The sequence below is a fragment of the Diplotaxodon limnothrissa genome, linkage group LG16, assembly GCF_057381915.1.
Source record: "Diplotaxodon limnothrissa isolate DT_005_m linkage group LG16, D_limnothrissa_male_GT1.1, whole genome shotgun sequence".
NCBI classification, from domain to species: domain Eukaryota; kingdom Metazoa; phylum Chordata; class Actinopteri; order Cichliformes; family Cichlidae; genus Diplotaxodon; species Diplotaxodon limnothrissa.
This window is the reverse complement of record NC_140611.1, coordinates 38,220,197-38,241,029: the sequence shown is the minus strand read 5'-3', so window position 1 is coordinate 38,241,029 and position 20,833 is coordinate 38,220,197. Positions and strand designations below refer to the sequence as shown.

The 20,833-nt window shown below is 43.8% G+C and overlaps 1 protein-coding gene across 3 annotated transcripts in view; it reads left to right on the top strand.

The window, feature by feature from the left end:
* Positions 1-3,292: 3,292 nt before the first annotated feature.
* The window catches only part of LOC146616659 (neuropilin-2-like), a 99,093-nt gene continuing 81,552 nt past the window's right edge, over positions 3,293-20,833 (top strand). For all 3 annotated transcript variants that reach the window (XM_085374871.1, XM_085374869.1, XM_085374870.1), the window contains exons 1-2: positions 3,293-4,094; positions 16,107-16,287. In XM_085374871.1, the coding sequence (XP_085230997.1) occupies positions 4,019-4,094; positions 16,107-16,287 (257 nt within the window). In that variant the 5' untranslated portion in view covers positions 3,293-4,018. The remainder of the gene's footprint in view (positions 4,095-16,106; positions 16,288-20,833) is intronic.

Below are 20,833 nucleotides of genomic sequence, written 5' to 3'. Positions count from 1 at the left end.
TCCTGTAAAGACACAGACTGTCTGTCACACTGATTTTCCGTCTCCATGAAGGATCAGGCTGAACAGTAAACTTCAGGTCTGGAAATCAAAGCCGATGTGGGGAAAACTGTGAGCTGGTGAAAATGTGTTAACTTTCAGTGCTGCTCTCTTCAAGGCGCAGGCCTTTGTTGTGGCTTTACACACTGAAGTAAACTTCTCATCTGCGTTTGAGGTGTTGGTGGCGTTTGGAGCCGCTGTAATATTTGCAGTTTACTGACAAATATTATGTCTTGCTGCGTTATTTGTAACAGCACACGATCAAAGAATCTGGACTATATTTTTCTGATGACATTTCTAGTTTACCGATCACTCAAACAATGTTCTGAACATGATTGCTATTCCCTCCAAAAATCCAAGATATCCGATCCAAGATGATATTTCTTTCCATCGAGTCTTTGGTGCAAACGGTCTGACCTATTCTAGCATCTTTGAACTTTTTCTTATTTCATTTTTATCTTAATTTATTTAACTGTTTTAAAGTTAAATAAGTTAAGATAAAACATTTTTAAAATCTTTTCTTCAAAACATTTTACAGTCTATTTAATTCATTCATTAAACACACAAACTAATGGCTGAACATCTGGATTTAGGAGCTCAGGAGTTCATACAGTCCAGACACTTTAACACCTGCTCCACAGCTGGCAGCTGTAAGGAAACAAATATTTATGGCAAATGCATCAATGAGAGAAATGCCAAAGCATCAGTGCATGGTAATGACTCTTTGTAAACTAAATAATAAACAATGGTAAGTGTCTTAGATATATTTGTACCCCCCAAATGTCACTTTATCGTGACTCCAAGTTGTGTTGTGCAATCAAATGTACCTTCATCACAGGCAGGTGGTTCTCTGAGGTGGAAACACTGGCACGGTTGGTGCTGTGAACAAACCAGCAACAAGTCTGTCAGTTTCCCCAAAACTGAGTCTCGATGATGTCATTGGTAACTTCTTGGAAACCCAGTCGACTGTTTGGCAGGCGGCAAAGGTGTCATGGATCAGCAGAGCCTAGTTTCACAACACTGTGTCAGTCATAAAGAAGAACGAGCGGAGGGGAAGTCCAGAAGGTTTGAGCTCGTGTGGCGCGGTGCTGTGGATAAGCTGAAGTTATTTTTCCCGCCGACTGAAGGATTCTCAGACTTCCAAAGATTTTCCTTTAGCATCCTCTGCTCCCGTCCTTTAACAAAGAACTAAACTAAAATCCACTAAAAAAAAGACATTTTTCAGTCATATGCAAAAGCTGAAAAATGTTTAGGAATCAAGACTTAGAGTTAAAAACTGCTGCTGAACATCTTAGCTGCTGCCTGACTGCTCAGAGTAAATCATGTTTGCAAACCGTGACTCTGAGCGCTGGGACAGACGATACAGCGACATTACCACGTGACTGCAGTGCGCTTTCATCACCTGACAGATTCCAGGGGACCGGACCGGTTTCGGTTTCAGTGGAAAGACACAGCACGAAAAAGGCAAGACGGGTGAGAGTGGCAGGTTACAGAGGTCGTACACTAGAGGGACCCGAGCAATGAGAAGGGTGACAGTTACTCACTCTTTCCCTCACCCTCTCTCACACACACACTGAAATCTGTCATGGAAAAAGAACTCAATACCTTTAGGCCTCCGGAGATGTTAGAAAACATCTGAGTGACTGTATGCGTGTGGTGTGTCGCTGCTCTGAGCTGAGATCACTGATTTACCTTTATTTTGCTGATTGGAGGACAGGAAACATAAATATAGACTGAACATTTACCTGCTTCCCTACGCGACTTTGATTTGGGAAAACAAAATCCCCACATCCCCCTTTCAGGCTGCTTGTTCTCAGAAACTCTTGTGTCAGAAGAAATATAAATATTTGGCACATGATGTAAAACGCATCGGCAGCCGTGTGATTATCGTCTCTGTAATAAAGGAGTTTTGATGGGGTTTACTTCCCACATGAGTTTTTTCACTGAGTGGTCAGTGGTGAGCTCAGCTGCGTGGATCCGTGTGCGAATTTGTGTAGGGTGTGTCCTGGGAAGGCAATGCAAAGAGCTAAGATTGGATTGGTTTTTTAGACCACAGGCTTTGGTGTTGCTAAAACCAACACCTCCCACTGACATCTATTGCATACACTATTATATATTGTACATATATTTATTAGTTTCAGGTTGGCCATTCTTGTATTTTGCTCGTTTGTGTTGTTGTGTTTGCACATCTCTGTTGCTTGTGGGGCTCGCACACAAGAATTTCACTCGCATGTGCTGTGCCAGTGTGCCTGCACATGTGATGTGACAATAAAAAGTGATTTGATTTGATTTGATTTGATTTGATTTGATTTGAGTGAGCAAATGAGCGAGGGAGGGAGAGAGAGCGTGCACGTGGAAAGAGAGTGAAGTGGTTTTAAGTCTTAGTGCGTGTTCAGTAAGTAGACAGAAATCCAGTCACCTTTCCATTCAACTTCATTACCACTGCAAGTGTGTGTCAGCACATGTCCATGCTTGTGTGGTGAAAGCGTTTGTTTGCATGCGTCTGTATAGCTTTCCTGTCTGTCCTCCGCCCCTCGTTTAGATTCTGTTCAGCACTGACCCATGTGCCCTTGGTAAACAGCTTTTTGCCCTGGCTTGTAGACAAGGGCTTATGTGTTTGCATAAAGGTGTGTATGAATTTTTGCATCCCGGAATTCAGCCTTTAAACCACAACGGCCGCTCTGCATGACAAGTAAACCTCTCTCATAGTAATCCCGAGTCAAAGTTTACCGGAAGATTCCCCTTCGTTCTGATTGGTCTATACATGCAAACCATACATGGATCAATGTTTCCCCTGTAATGCTGTAAACCAGCACCAGGTACCTTAAATCTCCTGGTGCTATACTACAAAGCTCATAAAGCTGTGCTGTGGGCATCTTCTCTCCCAGTTTTCTGCCTCTCTTCTTTCAAACTCGATTCCCTTTAATACCAGGAGGACTGGAGGAAGACATGTGAGCAGAAAGGCGAAAGTATGAAGCCACAGAAAGAGAATGAAGTGGAACATTTTGGGGAGAAGGCAGAAAGAAATTTGGTAAAATGAAGAAATGGTGAGAGTGGGAAAGATATGTTGGAGGTAAGAGATGGTCAGAGAGAGAGGAGATGAAATTGCTCTTTAATCAGTGAGGGGCTATATGGAGGCGGGCCGAGGTGCCTACTGTAATCCGATACACGCGCACGCGCACTGCGTGCACGCGCACCAAGGCAGGGGACTGAGTGAGCGGTCCTGCTCGCTGCCACAAACCCGGCGGAGAGTGGAGGGAAAGGAGCGCGTGCTACCGGGAGAGAGAGAGAGGGAACAGGGCAGAGCGTCTGAGCGCAGACACGCACAGTTGTGGGAGGACAGCGGAGAGGCACCACGTTTCTTTCTGCCTACCAGCTTTACGCACGCAGATCGAGCTGCTCGGAGATCCTGCGTTGTCTTTTGCGCATGAACGGACCATTACCGGGAAACTAGATCGGAACACATTTAATTTCCTTACCAAGAAAATGCGCCTGAAGATATTTGCATAAAACAATTGGAAATATTTTTAATCCAAGGAGGAAAGACGCGAGTTACTTTTCCCCGTTTCCGTCGCAGTTAGCGCTCTCTGATGATCTTTTTGGTTTCTAGTTAATTTAAAACGCACAATTTTCTTTATTTACTCTGCTGATCTGTTTCCCTGCGCTGCCGACTGTGCGCACAGCAATGGATTGTAAACCGTGTTTAGAGTTCAAATTGCGTTTCTAGACAAGTTGCTCTGGTTGAGGAGAAGTGGCGGCACGCACTCACACTGCATGAACTGTTTATTTTCTCCGGCGTGTTATTCTTAGAGAGTCGGGTGAACGGTGTCCGGCTTTTGGATTTTGGACACAACCGTGTTGCACGTTAGAAAAACAGATAACTGTGGAAACGGTCAGGGAAGTGCGACTTGGAGCCGTGTGTCAGATAAAGCAAATAAAACCACACAGGAGGAGAAGACGTGTTTTATTCTGAGGGAGAAAGATGGATTTATTCGTTTGGCTCTGTGGATGTATTTTGGCTCTTCTGTTACCTTCAGCGGTAAAAGCCGGGGAAGGAGGTAAGTTTGATGCTGTTGCTGTCCGCCTAAATCCAAGCGTCACACAAGGTGTAAAAAGAGAAAATAAGAGCAGTTACACATCACAAAACGAATAAAAGTTGTTTTCTTTCAGTGCAGTGAAAGTAAATTCAGGGAAAGCATCATTGCGCAATTGGTGACTACGGGCTCGAGCCAAATCTCCGCTCCGTTCCAAGTAATGCGCTGAAACGGCGCACTGCTTGAGGGACGTTGATTACTTTCATCACATTTAGGAGACAGACCCGCGCTGCTGGACGGCCTGTGAGCCAGCTCTCTCGGTCCGGTGCAGGGACAAACGTTAGGAAGTACGAACGGGCAACAGAAATTATTTTGTCACGATGACTTTACAGATGAAGTACCTTCGTCACCAGCCGTGTTTTTAAAAAAAATAAATTTAATCCAGGGCTGATTTCGAAGGGATGCTGGTTTAATCAGCGTTGATTTTATCGTCTTAAAAACATCAGTAACGACGTTCAGTAATAAAAAGATGACAGATCGAAATCTTCTGTAAATTCCTGTCGGGAGTAATTTTGTTGTCAGCAGTTCTTCTTCCAGCACGTTTCCATCTCTTGCGCTCTTCTAAAATTCCTCGAAACTGTTTTTACTAAAAGGAAAAAAGCTGAACGCATTTCTTTACGGTGACTTCCTGTCATTCCGGGAGCGCGGAGAGGTGGCGGCCGGTGTGACGGGACTGCTGCCTCCGTGTACCGGAGGTCAGGTCCGGCCCGGCGCTCCACGGAGGCTCGCGTTCGCTCCCGAGCCCGTGTGAGCGACGGGATTTGCGGCTGTGTAACCCGACCACGAGTTCACCTTCGAGTGCATAAGCGGGAATATGATGTGAGAAGGGAACACGCATTTGCTTTTTACTCTCTGTTAAATGTGGAGAGGCAGAATCTATCGCTGTGTGCGTTTTCGTCTCCAGACAACCTTTACGCACGAGGAGGATAGCCACAAAAATCTTTTTCCATATGTGAACTTGATGCACAGACGACGTTTTAAGTCTCTTTGGTTACAACGAACCTACTTGTCACCACATAAAACACTCGTTACCCAAAGTTTCTGTTACATCGTCACAGGCAGGGGTGTATGGGGAGTTCGACTCAGCTGATGGACACTCAGGACTCCGAGTGGTCTGACTCAGTTTACGTAAATTTAAGAGCTTAGCTACTGCGGCCTTTACCAGGAGACTGATGACTTTTGTTTTCGCTGCACACACTGATTGTTAGCACTGGTTTCTCATTGCTGCCTGTGCAAAGACCTGAATACTTGGAGATATACTTCTAGTCTCTCCTCGAGTTTCACTTTCTGCTTTGTGGTGAATGCATATGTGTAAATCTAGAGAGAGAGAGAGAGAGAGAACCGAAAGGGGGTGGTTGCAGGGAGGTTGGTGGCATTCGAGGTTTTACTGCCTTATTCCGGAGGGCTTTTGCAGATCTCATGACTTGGATTGAGTGGCCCTGATTGCCAAATGTTGTTTTGGAGAACCACAGAAGTACAGAAGGCACAGGGAGGACATTCTTTACATACAATTCACTTCTGATGTGAGAAACTGTACGGTGGAGCATCCTGCTATCTGTGGGCATTTTTACATTAGGTTAAATCTGAACTAGTAATTTAAGGCCTGTGTGAGGTGATGTGAATGTTCAGATTATTAATACTATAAATAATTAAAAACTGCTGACTTTGTGCAAAGCATGCAACGGTTCTGAGGCTTTCCTGTCCAGAAGAAAGAACAGCGGGTCATTTGATCAGCAGTTGTTTGTCTTAAAATTAGTCACATTTATATTCAACACCAAAGCAGGAAGTATGTGCTGCAGTCCAGCACAGGAAACATTCAGATGGAAACTCTGTGGCATTCAAGGAAGATGAATGAGGTGTTTAACTTCAATGCCACTGACTGGAGTTTGTTCTTTTTCCAGCTAAATGACGCTGACAGTGGGGTTAAATATGAGAACATGTTGATATTCTGTTCTTTTTTGACCTCTTACTTTATGTTTGCTGACAGCAGGTGAAGCCTGATTTTCCTGGGGACCCCCTCGAGCTCCCCTCGAGGTTTCCCTGCAGGTACACTGAGCATCTCTGGAACAAACACACACATTTTGAGCAGTAGGATATGCAGAATGGAGCTTTCTCAGCAGTTAACTTTTATAGATGCCTCTACTTTGTTCTCTCTGGAGAGATGAGCAAGGAAAGCATAGTGAGACTAAGAAGTGTATATATAGAGAGACGCGGGAGGGATGGAAGTACAGAGGGAGGAAGTAACAGAGACAGCAGAGACAGAAACAGGCAGAGGGAAGCAGCAAAAAGCAGTGAACGAAACGGAAGAATGATTTTTAGCCTCGCTGTTTGATCCTGTTTCTTCATTCCGTTTGATCACAGCTGTGCCTGGAAGGGAGATAAACGGACATAATTGGCCACTCAAGACCAGCTGTCTGCCTCCATAGTGTCTCTGCTGAAATATGGTGGATGATGAAACAGGATCACCATGATATTAAGTGTAAGAAGTGTGCTAGCGGTGGTGGTGAATTGCCCACAGGTACGCATTAAGGTTTGGTTTATGTGATTGTTTTTGATGGCTCCAACCGGCCTGGTGTGATTTTAAAAGTCTGAGCAGTGGGAAGAATTTCCGGAGGTGAAGTTAACAGCTCCATTTACATGCAGGGGGATAAATAAGAACGTCTGGCAGACTTAAAGGCTTACCGTCTAGCAGGTGCTTCACCATCCACGTGAAGATGTTTTAGTTTGGTCGCTGAACATGAAACAGCTTCTCCTGTACGTGCACCGTGTGCTGTGAGTGTGAGTGGGTCTGTGTTTCCCGGTGGGGTCAGCTCGTAGTAATTAAATGTTACATCAATTTGGGTCATAATGCTTTGTAAGCGTCAGTTGGCCACCAATAAAACAAATCATCCATGTCATTCACATAATGGGGTTATAGCTCAGAACCTAATGAACTGACTCGCTGCCACAAACAGTCATTCCACGTAATTACAAATCCAGGTTTTAACCTGAAACACTGCAGATATTAGAGTACGCAAATATGAATTCAACAGTATTTTCTATAATTGCACAGGCCTTTATAGAGCTGTGTAAAAACTCAAACAGCCTGCTTATCATTAAGAGCAATTAACGATCCTTAAATCAGCTTCCTGGTGAATTTGTGTGCATTCTCCATAATCTGTTTGTTTTGAGTTATTCTTTTCTGTCATATTTGTCGACTGATCCACTGATTCTGAGGGAAGGAAAACAGAAGATTATGTGTAACGTGCGAGCTTTCCCCAACATGAATTGGAAACTTTTCTCCCCATAAAGTACACGCAATAAATGGAGCAATAAAAAAAATGAAAGAGATGCATTGAGCAAGAAATCAGGAGAGTTTGGACGTGTGCAAGAGAGAAAATGAAAGGGAGAAAGTATTACGGGGCATTAGTGAAATAAGAGGAAGGCAGCAGAGTGTGAAGCAGTAGTTGAGTGGAGCCACCTGCAGTAAACTAACCCAGATTTATTCTTCTCTGAAACGCACAAGAGAGTTTCTGGGCAACGTACTGCACATTTTATTAATAAATATGTACTCCTATTATGATACACTGAAGGTGAAGGATTTAATTTTCTTCATGTGATCTTGATAAGTATAAAATGACATTATAATAAAGGGATGTTTGACACTGAATATGAAATGTTGCTTTACAGATGTCAGGGAACAGATCGGACTAAGCGTTGCGTTGGCCTGTGATGGTCAGGTTTATTAAAACATTTTATCAGATAGCTGAGTTTGCCGAGCTGGTGCAGGTGACACCTTAGAGCTGATTTCATTTTAATCATCTTGCAGGCAGCAGGTGTTTTCCACCAGGCCTCAGGATTAAGCGTTACACGTATTCATCAGGGACTCAGATCACCACGGCGGCTTTTTTTCCAGTTTTTTAAAAGAAACAAACAAACAAAAACAAATGCATTACATGCCACTGAGCCGTGCAGCTAGAAGAGAAACAAAAATCACATGCATCAAGCACGATGACATTAGTCTCTCAGTCATTAGAATAATGATAGCCTAAAAACAGAGTGGTTTTTCCATCGACATCAACAACCTAGCTGCAATGAGCGAATAAACATTAACCCAATTAACCTTTGGCACAGTCGCCCCTTCTCTTTCTCTCCTCTCATCTGTAAAAGGGAAAGGACAATTAGTGGGTCCAGCAGGATGTTCTAATTACAGTTATCATGCCATTAGTAAACTGTTAGTATTCTAGTGTCTTCATTGGCCACTGGTAATGACTGGAGTAATTAGAGAGGATGCTGGGAGCGAGTGGGTGTTCTTGTGTTTGCAGCCTTGTGAAGAACATTTGTCCTCAGAGGGAAAGGGAGATCATGGAAATCTTTCAAATGAGGATATTTGCCTGTTCCCACTTCTTTTAAAATCCTCGCACACAAAGAAAAACCTGTGTGTGTGTGTGTGTGTGTGTTTGTGAGAGAGTAAGCCAGGCCTTCTGTGTCTGCAGCAGTCCCTCCGGAGCGCTGTGGAACGAAGCCACAGGTTGTTTTCCTTTTTCTCTCCTCGTCACACCGAATCATCCTGTTGTTTTCTACTTTTCATGGCACTCCAGCTCTTCTTTAATAGTGTGCTCTGTGTCTTTCTCCACACCTCCCTCTGTCAGTGTTTTCCCTCACCCCGATTAAGAAACCTCCCTCACCTTCTTTTAGCCCCACTTTGCCACGGTGGAAAATCTCTTTACTGTTTCAGCCGCTCACTTTCTGTCTGGTCCCTGGAACTCTGTCAGTCTGTGTTTTCTCGTACTTTGGAGATCCATTCACACGACTCGCTAGAGACGCTCATTCATACGCTGCTTAAAAGGAGCTCTTTTCAGTGACTTAAAGGAATACGTCATATTTACGGCCCACCGATCAGCAAAAACATTCCTTACATAATCAATTTTTTTATATACAAGATACAGGATGATTGATAGCAGCCTTCACTACAATCATAATATCAAAGTTAGCAATTTTATTCAGCCACACAGCAGGGCTTAGATGTAGCTAAAGAGATTAAAGAAGATATTGACTAAAAAATGTCTAAATATATGAAAAGTCTGTGTTAAATGTGCAATACGTCAGATCACTGGCTTGGAAACACTAAATTTCTGATAAAAATGTAAAGAATGACCAGTTATGTGACGTGCATGCGATGTAATGCAGCGACAGCTCAAATCATTGCAGACTTCAGTCCAGCACACAAAAATGAAATGTGGTGCAGGCCAAAGACCAGTTTTGTATTTTCTAATCAGTCTTTAGTTTGACCTTTTGTTTTTTAATTCAGTGTAGTTTTTATTAATGCCGTCAGCGTTACTCTCGTTAACGCCAAATCTCCGTTAGCGAGTTAACGCGGATCCCCCCGTACGTGGGGCTGCACGGCGCTAACGCGTTGATGAGCTAACCACGCTAACGTGTTGATGCCGTGCAGCCCCACGCGTGGGGCGATCCGTGTTAACTCGCTAACGGAGATTTGGCGTGTTAATGCGGTTATGGCATTTTAAGGAGATTAACGCTGACAGCACTCGTTTTTATTGCTTTCAGTGTTAGTTTTGGTCTTTTTTAGTTGTTATTGTATTAAAAGTATATGTCAGAGGTGAGATTTAGGGAAACGAGTGCACGTATTACAATAAAAACACAACTTTTTGAAAGCAGTGACTCCAGAGTCTCACTAATCACAGCCATCATCACCTCATCAGGCAAACGAATTATATTTTCTCCACATTTGAGTTTAATTCTTGTTCATTATTTTGTTTTAGTTACTAACAACAACCATTTTTCTTTTTGCACAGTCATCGTCAGGTCGGTAAACACATGGATGGATTTGCATTTGCAGCCATTAGAGAGCCAGGGTTTATTTTTCACCTTGTACCGCCTCACCTGCACTTAGAACGTCTCCCACAGCCATCCATCAGCATCAGCTGACACTCCCAGCTCCAAACTCAGATCTTTAGCTTCTTCAGTGATAGCTGGCACACTCACACTGATGTTTGTTTGCTTAGAGAACTTAAGGACAGTCGGGTCAGACCAAAGCAGCACCAATAAAAACAACGACTCGAGGAATTCTACTGACTGCACCTTTAACGGTCTCCTTCCCTCACGCTGCTCTGCCTCTGAGAGTTTTTCCAATTAGCCGCTGCTGCTCTGGTATTGATCTGAAGTCTTTCTCTGTGTCTTATTTTGTCTATTGTTAGATTCTGTGTCTACTGTCTAAAGCCCCGTAGATCAGGGTGTGCCTTTGCTCCTGAGCAGAGAAACTTGATCTGATGTCGGTGCTTTTTCTGTATCACACGCTCAGCTTTTTTTATGAGTCACTTTCTCCCTTCTCCTCATTCTCCGATCGCGCTTTCCTTTCTTTCAGATCCTTTGTAGTCTTCCACTCATCCCTCCCTCTGCTTTACACAGATATAAACACACGCTCACTCTGTGGTTTTCCACTGAGTCTTAATGCAGGGCACCTGGAGAAAACAGCCCCACCTGTTTGTGTGTCTGTGTGAGTACAGTATGTGTGTGTAGGTTATAATTTTTTTGGTCCGGTGAGCTTTTTCTGAGCTGCTGACTTTCTCCTTTCAGCTGATGAGAGACAGATGTTCTTGCATTACTCTCCCTTTCTCACTTTCATCCAGCTCTGGCTTTTTCTCCTTTGCTCTCTTTTCTCTTTCTCCGTCCATTCCTGAGGTTTCCCAGGTTTGGGGGACTAAAAGCACCTGGGTATGATCCAAACAACACATTTCACTTTGTTATTTTCAGTGTCTGTCATATTCCCAGAGTCACACCAAAGGTTTTTAATTGTGTTTGTATCTCTAACGTTTAAGGATTCAGTGTCTGCAGCTTTTGTAGGCGTTTCACAATGTTTGTAAATAGTGAATGAAATGCAGAGAAAGATTGGAAAACTGCAGATGCAGATGGCCAGAACATACTGATAAATTTAAGGACCCGACTCTTTAAAGGTCACCGTAACGAGGTCGCAAGTCTCACGCTGCTGTTGGTGGATAACAGGTTGATAGTTTCTGAACAAGCTTTCTGGTTAGCTGACACATTTTCTTGCTTTCATAACAAACACTCACTAAACCACTAATGCTTTCATGACGGGGTCGGACCGGCATGAAGAAATGTGGACTCTGACAGATTGGCAAAGTTCTCGCAGACAAGCAAATCGATTGCTGCGAGCTGAAAAGTGTCTGTTTAGAGTCAAATCAGACTCCCTCAGAGGGAAAACGAATCAGTAAGAGCTTAAAAACAAGGTCAGAAAATTTGCATTTGGGGCCAACAAACAAGGATCTGGTTCAACTGTGCGAACCAGCTTCATGGAGAAGAGTGTGCACGAGTTTGGGTCTGTGGGAACTGTCATAGATTCCTCTGTGGGTATATCTGAGTGTATGTGTGTGCTGAGGTGGGAATGTGGGGAAAAGTTGCTGAATAGGTGTTATCAAGGATGCAATACTAAACGGCAGAGAGCCATAAATAATGCAATGACCTGTCTTATATCTGTGCTCGACTGCTTAGCACCATTTACTGCTGCTTATCGTGTGTGTGTGTGTGTGTGTGTGTGTGTGTGTGTGTGTGTGTGTGTGTGTGTGTGTGTGTGTGTGTGGTCTGTATTCAGAATGGGGATGTTCAGTGGTTGCATTTGTTGTGAATGTGTGGTGCAAATACAGCCTCTCCCTGAAGATCACACATGCTGATGCGGTTGAGAGAAAAGCTTTACTGTGTGAAAACGAGGGTCAAGAGGAGGAAAGTGTTTGGATAAGGCAAGGACACACTGCGCCAAAGAATACGCCGATGTTTTGATATGGCGCCTTGTGAAAGTACCCGCTCGGCGCTGTAGTATCGGCCAGAGCCTAGTTTGATGCTACGCTGTAGGATTAGACCAAATGATAAAAAACCAAGTCAGACAGGACTTAACGCTGATTCAGGTTTCCACGGTACTACAGTCACTGTAGCCTCTTTTCCACTAGCTAGCTTTTCCCTAGTTTTCCATTAGGTGGTAGCACTCCTTCACAGGAATCAAACGGCAACGACGCACATGGCCACACCCAAACCTGGAGTCCGACAGAAAGCTGCAGGCCGAGCAGCAGGCGCACCATCGCCTCGATGTCCTCCAATCTTGTGTTGTGTCGCATAGAAATGACATCACTGGACTTTCAATAAGTGCCCCTCAACTGTAATGGAAACCAACCATTACAGTTGAATCAAATCTAGTGGAAAATAAGCTTAAACCTATGAAGAGAACCTCTGCTGTTATAAACTCTACTCTCTGTGTTAGTGTAATAAAAGAAAAACGAGTAAAGCAAGCATTGCTGTCTCCCGTCTCCTGTCGCCGGCAGCTGCTGCACTCATCCTGTTTGCCCAGCCCCACTTCACCAGGATGGACCGTCACCTTTGCAGCTGCTCGCAGCAGGCTGCTCTGTGACGATTAAAGGATGATTCTGTCTTTAACCTATTTGGTAATTCTTGACGTGAAGTCAGGCATTTCCCCCACTCAGCATCTTCTCTGTTCTGACACACATTGCACTTTTTTCACAGCGTGCACGTCTGGGTGGGGAATACAAATTAGGATTATAGCAGGTTTGCTTTTGGAAGCTGTATTTATGCACCTCCCTGTTTTACAGACATAAACCCGGAGCCGTGTCCCTCCCTTTGCACGCTGGCCTGTCGCTGCAGGGGCCTGACGTTTCACCGGCTGTATATTTACATGTTTCGTGTGCAATATGAAATTCATCATGAATGGCACTTCATTCTAAAGGATCTGATGTCATCCGTGCCCTCATCGCCTCAATTTGTGTCACTCTCTGCTCTGTTTGGATGCAGTGTTTGTTGAACGACTTTGTGTATGTGTGCACGTCCGGAGATTAATAGACCCTTAAAGTAAAGCAGACACTATACTTCATGCACACACGGCACCTGCCTAAATATCACACCGGCCTTATTCATCAGACACTTGGAGGTGCTGTCTTTATCGGCCGTATGCCAGAGGTGAAACAGGGAGAGGAGAGGTAGCGAGACTCAGCCAGAATATATATATATGTATATTTAGCATTTAGCTTTAGCGGCTAACACCTGATACCAGAGCTAGCCTGTATCAGCTGACAGCTCAAAATCAGCTGATGCCTTTATGCACATCCTATTGGAAAACCTCATATAGAGAATGTTATGCTACAACTGCTGCTACCTCTGCAAGCCACTTTGCAACCCACCTCTACTCCAGTTTCTCCTTTTCATGCCATTTTTGTCAGTGTCTTATGTCTTTTAGATGCCTGCTCTGTACCAAGAGTTTAGCCCCCCCGCCCACCTTAAGATCCCACATGTGGAAAACAGAAAACTATGGATTTCAAATAGGAATAACCTTATTTTAATCAAAGTGGTCCTAAAGGATACTATTACAATGACGGAGCGCAGCTCCTGAGGTAAATGCTGAAGTGTATAGTTGCACAGGTATTTGTTTAAAGCATCCAGCCAACTTTAACCACAAATGATTCATGTGTAGCTGAGTCAACGTCTGTGGAAAGAACAATTTGGTCAGCTATTAAAAACGAAAATTTAAAAAAACAACCTCTGGATGTGCCAGAGTCGATTTCCTTATCCTTCAGATAACATCCAAGCAGGAGTTCATTTATCAGTCAGATTTGAATCCGCAGTCATTGATTTTACACCCCTTGCATCACCTCTCCAAGAGTTTTCATTAGCTACGTTTAGCAAAGCAGCGTGTGCTAAAAGTGGTGTTTGGCTGATGTCGTTGTGAGATTCCAGAGTGGTTAAACACTAATCCAGGTGGTGCTGAGATGAAATCCATCTGGCTGGGTTACATTGCCCACGTAACCCTACTCCTGTACCACTGTATGTCAGGAGGACATAAACAGGACTCGTTGGTTCTCAGCGCCAGAGACCAAAGAGAGGCAGGCAGAAATGTTGAGATACGGAGCGGTTATCACTAATTGTTTGCAGACAGAGTGAGGTAGACACCAGATACAGATGCCAAAGTGTCACTCACGGTGTGCGCTGAGCGCTGAAGTCTTACCGGCTCTTTAATCCTCTCTTACTGACTGTCTGATACGCAGTCAGCCATGTGAGCGTGGCAACAAAGTGATATTTTCGACGTGCGTTTTTGTTTGACCTTTTCTTTTAATTAGTTTCGAAGATGGTGCCCGATAAAGTGTTTATGCGTGCGTGTATTAATGTTTGCATATGTTGACTCCACTCAGAGTAAGTTTACAGTAGCCACACTATTAATAGCTATGGCTTTAAAACATGCTGCATTCTGCCGAGCAGTTTGACTTGGCTATGTCATCCCTCTCAGCACAGTGGCGATAAATAAAACGTCACGGCCCAGCGGGTGAGATCGTAGCAAAGACAGCTCACCTAACCTCCTCCTGCTGCTCTTCCTCTGCTTTTTTTCTTTTGAGGCGAGTTTCTTGATGCATATTTAGTCACGGCTGAGAGAGCAATAAGCTGCTGACTATCAAGAGCTTGATTGTGAGTTTGTTTTTCCTTCTTTTGAAAACAGGAAATTATTTTTAGGGGCTGCTCACCGGCCAAATATTTCCCATCAAGCAGCCGGCGCTCACAGATGCTGTTTTCACTAGAATAACCTGGCCTATTGTAGCCATCTTTTCTTCCTCCAAAATATTTGCAGAAAATCCATCTGCTTTGTTGGAGATGCTCTGATTGATCACATTTTTGGTTGCTGAAATTCTTCCCTGGATATTTGAAATAATAGTCTCTTTTTTTTAAACAAAAAGCACTTACTATTAATTTTCTGCCAGTGCAGAAGAACAAGTTACTCGTGTTATATACTTTAACCCTAACCTGGATCACTTGGGTGGATGTTATTTTGGAGCAGACTAAAAAACGTGGCGGTTGACTGTTCTCTGTCTGTCGCTGGCTCAGACTGCGCCATTATATCGGACTCAACAAAGCTCGCATTCAGCACATACTCGCCACGATGGTTTAACTTGTGTTTTGCAGATCTTAAACAATGAAGAAGCTCGGCATATTTAGCCTGTGCAGTCCATCAAACAGGAGAGCCAGCATTGTGCACAATAAGTGCCAAAGATTTCATACAGTGGAGTTGTGTGTGTTGTGCCGCTGGGTGTCACAGATATGTATGAGTTACCCATCTATGTCAGGGTACATCTGCGGCAGTGAACGAGGAGTATTGTTTATGATGTGACACAGACGTATGAGTGCTGACAAGTGGGTCCGCTCTGTGACAGTAACTGCTGCATCTGGAAGTGTGTGTCTGCGTGTGTGTTTGTGTGTCTGTGTGTGTGCATGGCAGTCCTTCCAGGCCAGAATGAAGTCTTTGTGCTTCACGATGCTGTGTTGACCTTTAACACCGCACACACAGAGACACACTCATATCCTGTCTCTGCACACACTGCTCTTATCTGCATTTTATCTGTTTTGCTTCATTTATTGTGAGAATTCATGCACAATGAACAAATATGCTCTGAAATAACTGGAAGTTCACTCGTACTCCTGGTCAGTATCGATAAGCAGACAGAACTGTAGCCCCGGCTGCTGCTGTGAAGGTTATTACAGATAAAAATTAATATGGAAGTTTATCTCTCGTCATTGTTTTATTATTTGTCTTTCAGTTGTATTTTATTTTTTCACCTTTAGTCTTCTGGGTCACGTAGCCTCTGCCCTCTTGCTCCTGAATTTCCCTGAAAACGTTAATCGGTGAAATGTGTCTGTGAAGGTTCTCAGTCATCCAGGTCATCGTAGTTAAAGGAGCTTGCAAAGAAAAGCGTCTGGACTTCTTTAAGTTGCTTGAAGACGTTTCACCTCTCATCCGAGAAGTTAATCGGTGAACTTAATCTAACTGTGAACTCGTGTATTGACCTGTGTTAACGTTTCAAACACGCAGGATGATTTTGGTGACCAAAGCCTATAAGTAATCATATTATCCACTTGAGTTTCCAGACTTGTGTAAAACATGATTTCTCCTTATCTCTCTCTGTTTCCATCCAGCATCTGAACCATGCGGCGGCAATTTAGATGCAAGCGATGCGGGCTACATCACCACCCCCGGCTACCCTCTGGAGTATCCACCTCACCAGAACTGCCGCTGGGTCATCACGGCCCCTGAGTCTTCGCAGCGCATCGTCCTGAACTTTAACCCGCACTTTGAAATAGAGAAACTGGACTGCAGGTAAGCGAAAAATGCACAAAGGACTTGATATATCTTGCCAAAAAAAGGAGTAAAAACTAGCAGATTAAGAGATTTAAAGCTGCTCGCTAAGTCGCAGCTAAGGAAAGACGAGAAGTTTTGCAGACGGCTTTTTGTGTGAGCCAGCCTTTCTCTGTGTGAGAGTTGCAGAGTGTTTTCGGTGAACTTCAGCCCACTCTCCTCCTGTTTCTCTGGCTTTAGCTATCCCATAATAATCACTCTGGGACCTCCCTGGGTCCCCTGTCTCTAATTATCAGGGTCTAATTACAACACATTTACTGTTCCAGCATGGTTTTCACACTTTGGAAGAATTAACACAGATTAGAGGATTTGGTGTCCATCATTGTTTTTTGGCTGTTTGGCTTCGGTTGCACACCGAGGCTCACAGAACGAGGACATTTTGACAGTCTGAAATAAAAATACAGCAAGCAGTGATAAAGGCAGGCTGAGTAACAGGCTTCCACCAGGGTTTGAGTCTACTGTTACCTCCACTTTGGCTGCAAACAGCTGAGTACAGAGGGAATGATTTGCCAAAGTCATATAGAAAGTTCTCACTTCAAGTTATGAATGTATTAACTGTCCAACGCTTTGACTTAAAAGAAACTGCTTACTGTCACATCATGAGTGAATGCATCCTGCAAACAGCAGAGGAGACCCTTTGGGGCGTTACCGCCACTGTGAGCGCGCACGCACGTGCACGCTTTTCAGCCTACGCCTCCGTTCCCGTGCATTCCCATCCAGTTATTAACATTTCAGCCGTATCAATTATAGATAGGTGAATTTCCCCACTCAGATGTACCAAAATCATTCAGACATTCCTTTGTTGGAATTGAAGCATCAATATTTCAACCGGCTGCCTGTTTGTTGAGAGGCTGAAAGGTTGAAAAGCCCGCTGTGCTTTGCTCAGTTTTGCTTCTTTCGCGCTGTGCTGTGGAAATGAAAAGCATACTTCTCTCTCTTGTCTCCCTGCCCCCAACATTTTTTTTCCACTTTTACTCTGCATTCACTTTGATACATTAGATGCTCTTTCTCTCTCAGTTTTGTCTCTCTGACATATCTATCCTCCCTTCTTTGCTACATCTGCACTTCCTTTCCCCTTCCTCTCTGAGTTTCTCGCATCCATTTAAACCCCGGCCGTTTCCCAGGAGGAGGAAATCTGCAAGAAACACCAGCAGCTGATTTATTTATTGTGGTGCATGCATTCTGATTGTGTACATGTGTGTTTGTACACTGCCTTTAAATAACTCCAGGTTGTTCCCAGTGATGACAAGCACCTTTTTTGCAAAGTCACCGTGCAGATTATGCCATTAAGAGGGAGACACTGTTGGTGGTAACATCTCAAGCTTACAAGTGCCCTACAACTCAGGGCTATTTAAGTCTGCAGGCACTGAGTACGTGCATGTGTGTGTGTGTGTGTGTTTGTGTAACGGTAGGCTGAAATTTAGCTGTTAGGTTCAGAGGGCAAAGAGGCCGAGGAGAAGAGGCTGCCGGTGTGCGTCTGTGTTTGTGGGGGGAGTGTACACACAAACACCAGCACAGCCCCCTGATGTCTCTGTCATTTAACACTGTTTGGTCATAAGGACGTTATAAATGTGTTTCTTTTCTTGGACGTGCAGATTTTCAGCTCTGAGCAAGTGAAAACTGCCATTAATCTTTAGTTTGTGGGGACGAAAACACACACATTCACATTATTGGGACAAAGGAGTCATCTGTGTTAACAGACAAAGAGTACATTATGAACAAGCATATGCTTCCTCCCATACTTTTTATCATTAAAACAACCCCCTCGCCGTACAGTAGCATCTGTCTCTCCACCAACACTGAGCTGCGACAACAGCACGGTTATGAATCTGCATGCCCGGCCAGGCAGGACTTCTTTTATTATGTCACTACGATGAAGCAATCTCATCTATTATGGGCCTGATTGCAATTTAAGATGGGAATCTGTAATCTATAATGCATCACATTTTGTCAAGCACTCGGGTGGCTCTGCAGAGAAAATCGATGGAGTGGAAGCCAGAACAAAGAGAGATGTTTTCATTAAGATTCATGTACAGCAGTAATTTAAGTGCAGGGAAACAGCTGAGGGGACTCGGGGAGATGAAAAGGAACGACAGGAACATCGGGAACTCCGTGAATCAACATGGCTTCCCTTTTTGCATCACGTGACCATCACCGTGGTAACATGTATGTCCATGTAAGTCTGCTGTATTTGTTATACCTGTGTGTATTTTTAAGTCAGTCTGAACTCGATAATCTGACTGAAACTGTAGCTATTTGTGTCTCTTTATGTAGCTTGTATAGATGATGAAAGATATTTCATATTCAATTATTTAAGAAAGTCATTTCCAGTTTGTTACATTTACTCATTTATAACAATTCGAGACTTTATTGTCAAGTCTAAGCATACAGGAGATACTGTTTCTCTCTTACCTTCGCATAAAAAAGCAATTAGGAATATTTGAAAAAGATAAAAGGATACTCGAGGGAACATATAAGACACTTTTAAACGTTTGTGGTATGTTTAACCAAAATCACAGCTTTTTACCGAACCGTAGTCTCCCAGGTGACAAACCCACGATTTGCTCCGTCACCAGCACTGATGACGGATGGCCTCAGAGGCATTTCAAACGACTGCGGTCTTCATCTGCGTTGCCATCGACCTCTCATAGAACAACAGCACTCGCTGCCCTGAGATGAAAATGTTCTGCTTTATTTCACCTTAGAGGCACGCATGCTTGGTGTCGCTGTTATTCAGCACACCCAACAGTGCAGTATGAAGCACTCAGGAAATCAAATAGGTTTATAATTGCTCAAAACTGAAATGCCAGCTGTCCCAGAGGGCGATGGGAAACAATGCTGCTTGGATATGTGTCTCTCCTGGAAGACATTCTGAGCGTTGTGCTTGGTCGGACACAAAAATAGTTTTGTAATGAATGGAAAATATCTAGGAGGGAGTTCAAACCCAGCCTCAGAATATGGCATGAAGATGAGCGTGACCATCAGAAATCACCACACTAGGTTTTTCCTTCAGCTGAATGTTAGAAAATTTAGAGGGAAGTTTTTTAAAGCCTAACAGATTTATGAAAAAGTGTTGAGCACCAGGAAAACGATGGTACAGAAGTCCAGCTCTCTCCCAGGTTTTTGGCTCTAGTTCTTCAACCTGATTGTAACCTAAATATATTCTGTGTGAGTGTTCACAGTATTTGTGAAATCCAGGTAAAGCGCTTCTCTGGATTGATGTGAAACTTCTGGGATTGTCAGGTAGAGTTTCAAAGAGATGCTTCCTGAAGTTTACCGTATGAGACAACAGCTGGTTCACTGCTTCAGAGCTTCCTGTAAGCTCACTGCACTGCTCTGTCGCTGAAAGCAAGATCTCTATTTTGGAATGAACACACACACAGACACACACACACATACTGAAAAGTGCAGCGTCAGGGTCCATTGGGGGCAAACTCAAATCATCCTGACAGCTCCCTCCTCTCCTCTTCCCGTCTGGCCCTTTTCCCGTTCCCTTCGCACTATTTATCTCACCCTTCCTTGCCCCTCCCACCCTCACACTGCCGTCCAGTAGACCCCATCTATCATCTTTTATCCACCTCCATTTACCTATCCTCTTCTCTCCTTTTGGGTTCATCTTCTCCAGTCTCCTCTCTCTGTTTCCAGCTAATTTCTCCTCTTTTTGTCCCTCCTAAACCAAATCATTATTGAGCATCGCATATCAGAAAACATACACTTCCTTTAAATGCTTTAAATGCATCTGCTCTCTCTTATTCATGATTCGTGCCTATACATCACTTCAATTCCTTTTCTAAGTCAGCCTCCTCTTATTCAGCGGGACCACACCCTGTTAAGATGCTATCTGCTAATATTGAAATGACATGCAGCATGAGGCTTCCATAAACCTGCATAAGGAGCAGAAGCAGATGCTGGGAGTGGATTCTGGCTCTAGAATAAACCCTTATAGCGTGTAAAAGGCAGACAGTCACATCACCGTTTTCACGGCTGCATGGCTTAAACAATAAGCACGAAGTAAAGCAGTGAGTTAAAAAGTGATTTATATGACAGAGAAGCACCAGCCGACATTAATGCTTTCACTAATGATTTAGACCTTGTCTTTGTACTCTGCCTCAATCAATCATTTCACTTCACGCTAGCTTTTCTCTTCTCTTCTCTTCTCTTCTCTTCTCTTCTCTTCTCTTCTCTTCTCTTCTCTTCTCTTCTCTTCTCTTCTCTTCTCTTCTCTTCTCTTCAATCTGAGGTGTATCAAATACAAACATTGCTAAATCAGTAGTATTGTGATACTGTTATTTTGTCACACACACACCTGTCTGGTGAGCAAAAGTCCCAGCGACGCGACCAAGAGACGAAGTAAAGGGAGAGTGATGTGATGTGACACTAGCCTGAGGGCAGGATGGCAGAAAGAGAAAGGTGGGAAGAGAGATGAAAAGCCTATATGACAGAGGGAGGAAGAACATATGGAGTGACAGTGGCTGTTCAATTACCAGCTGTGGGCATTTAGCAGCTG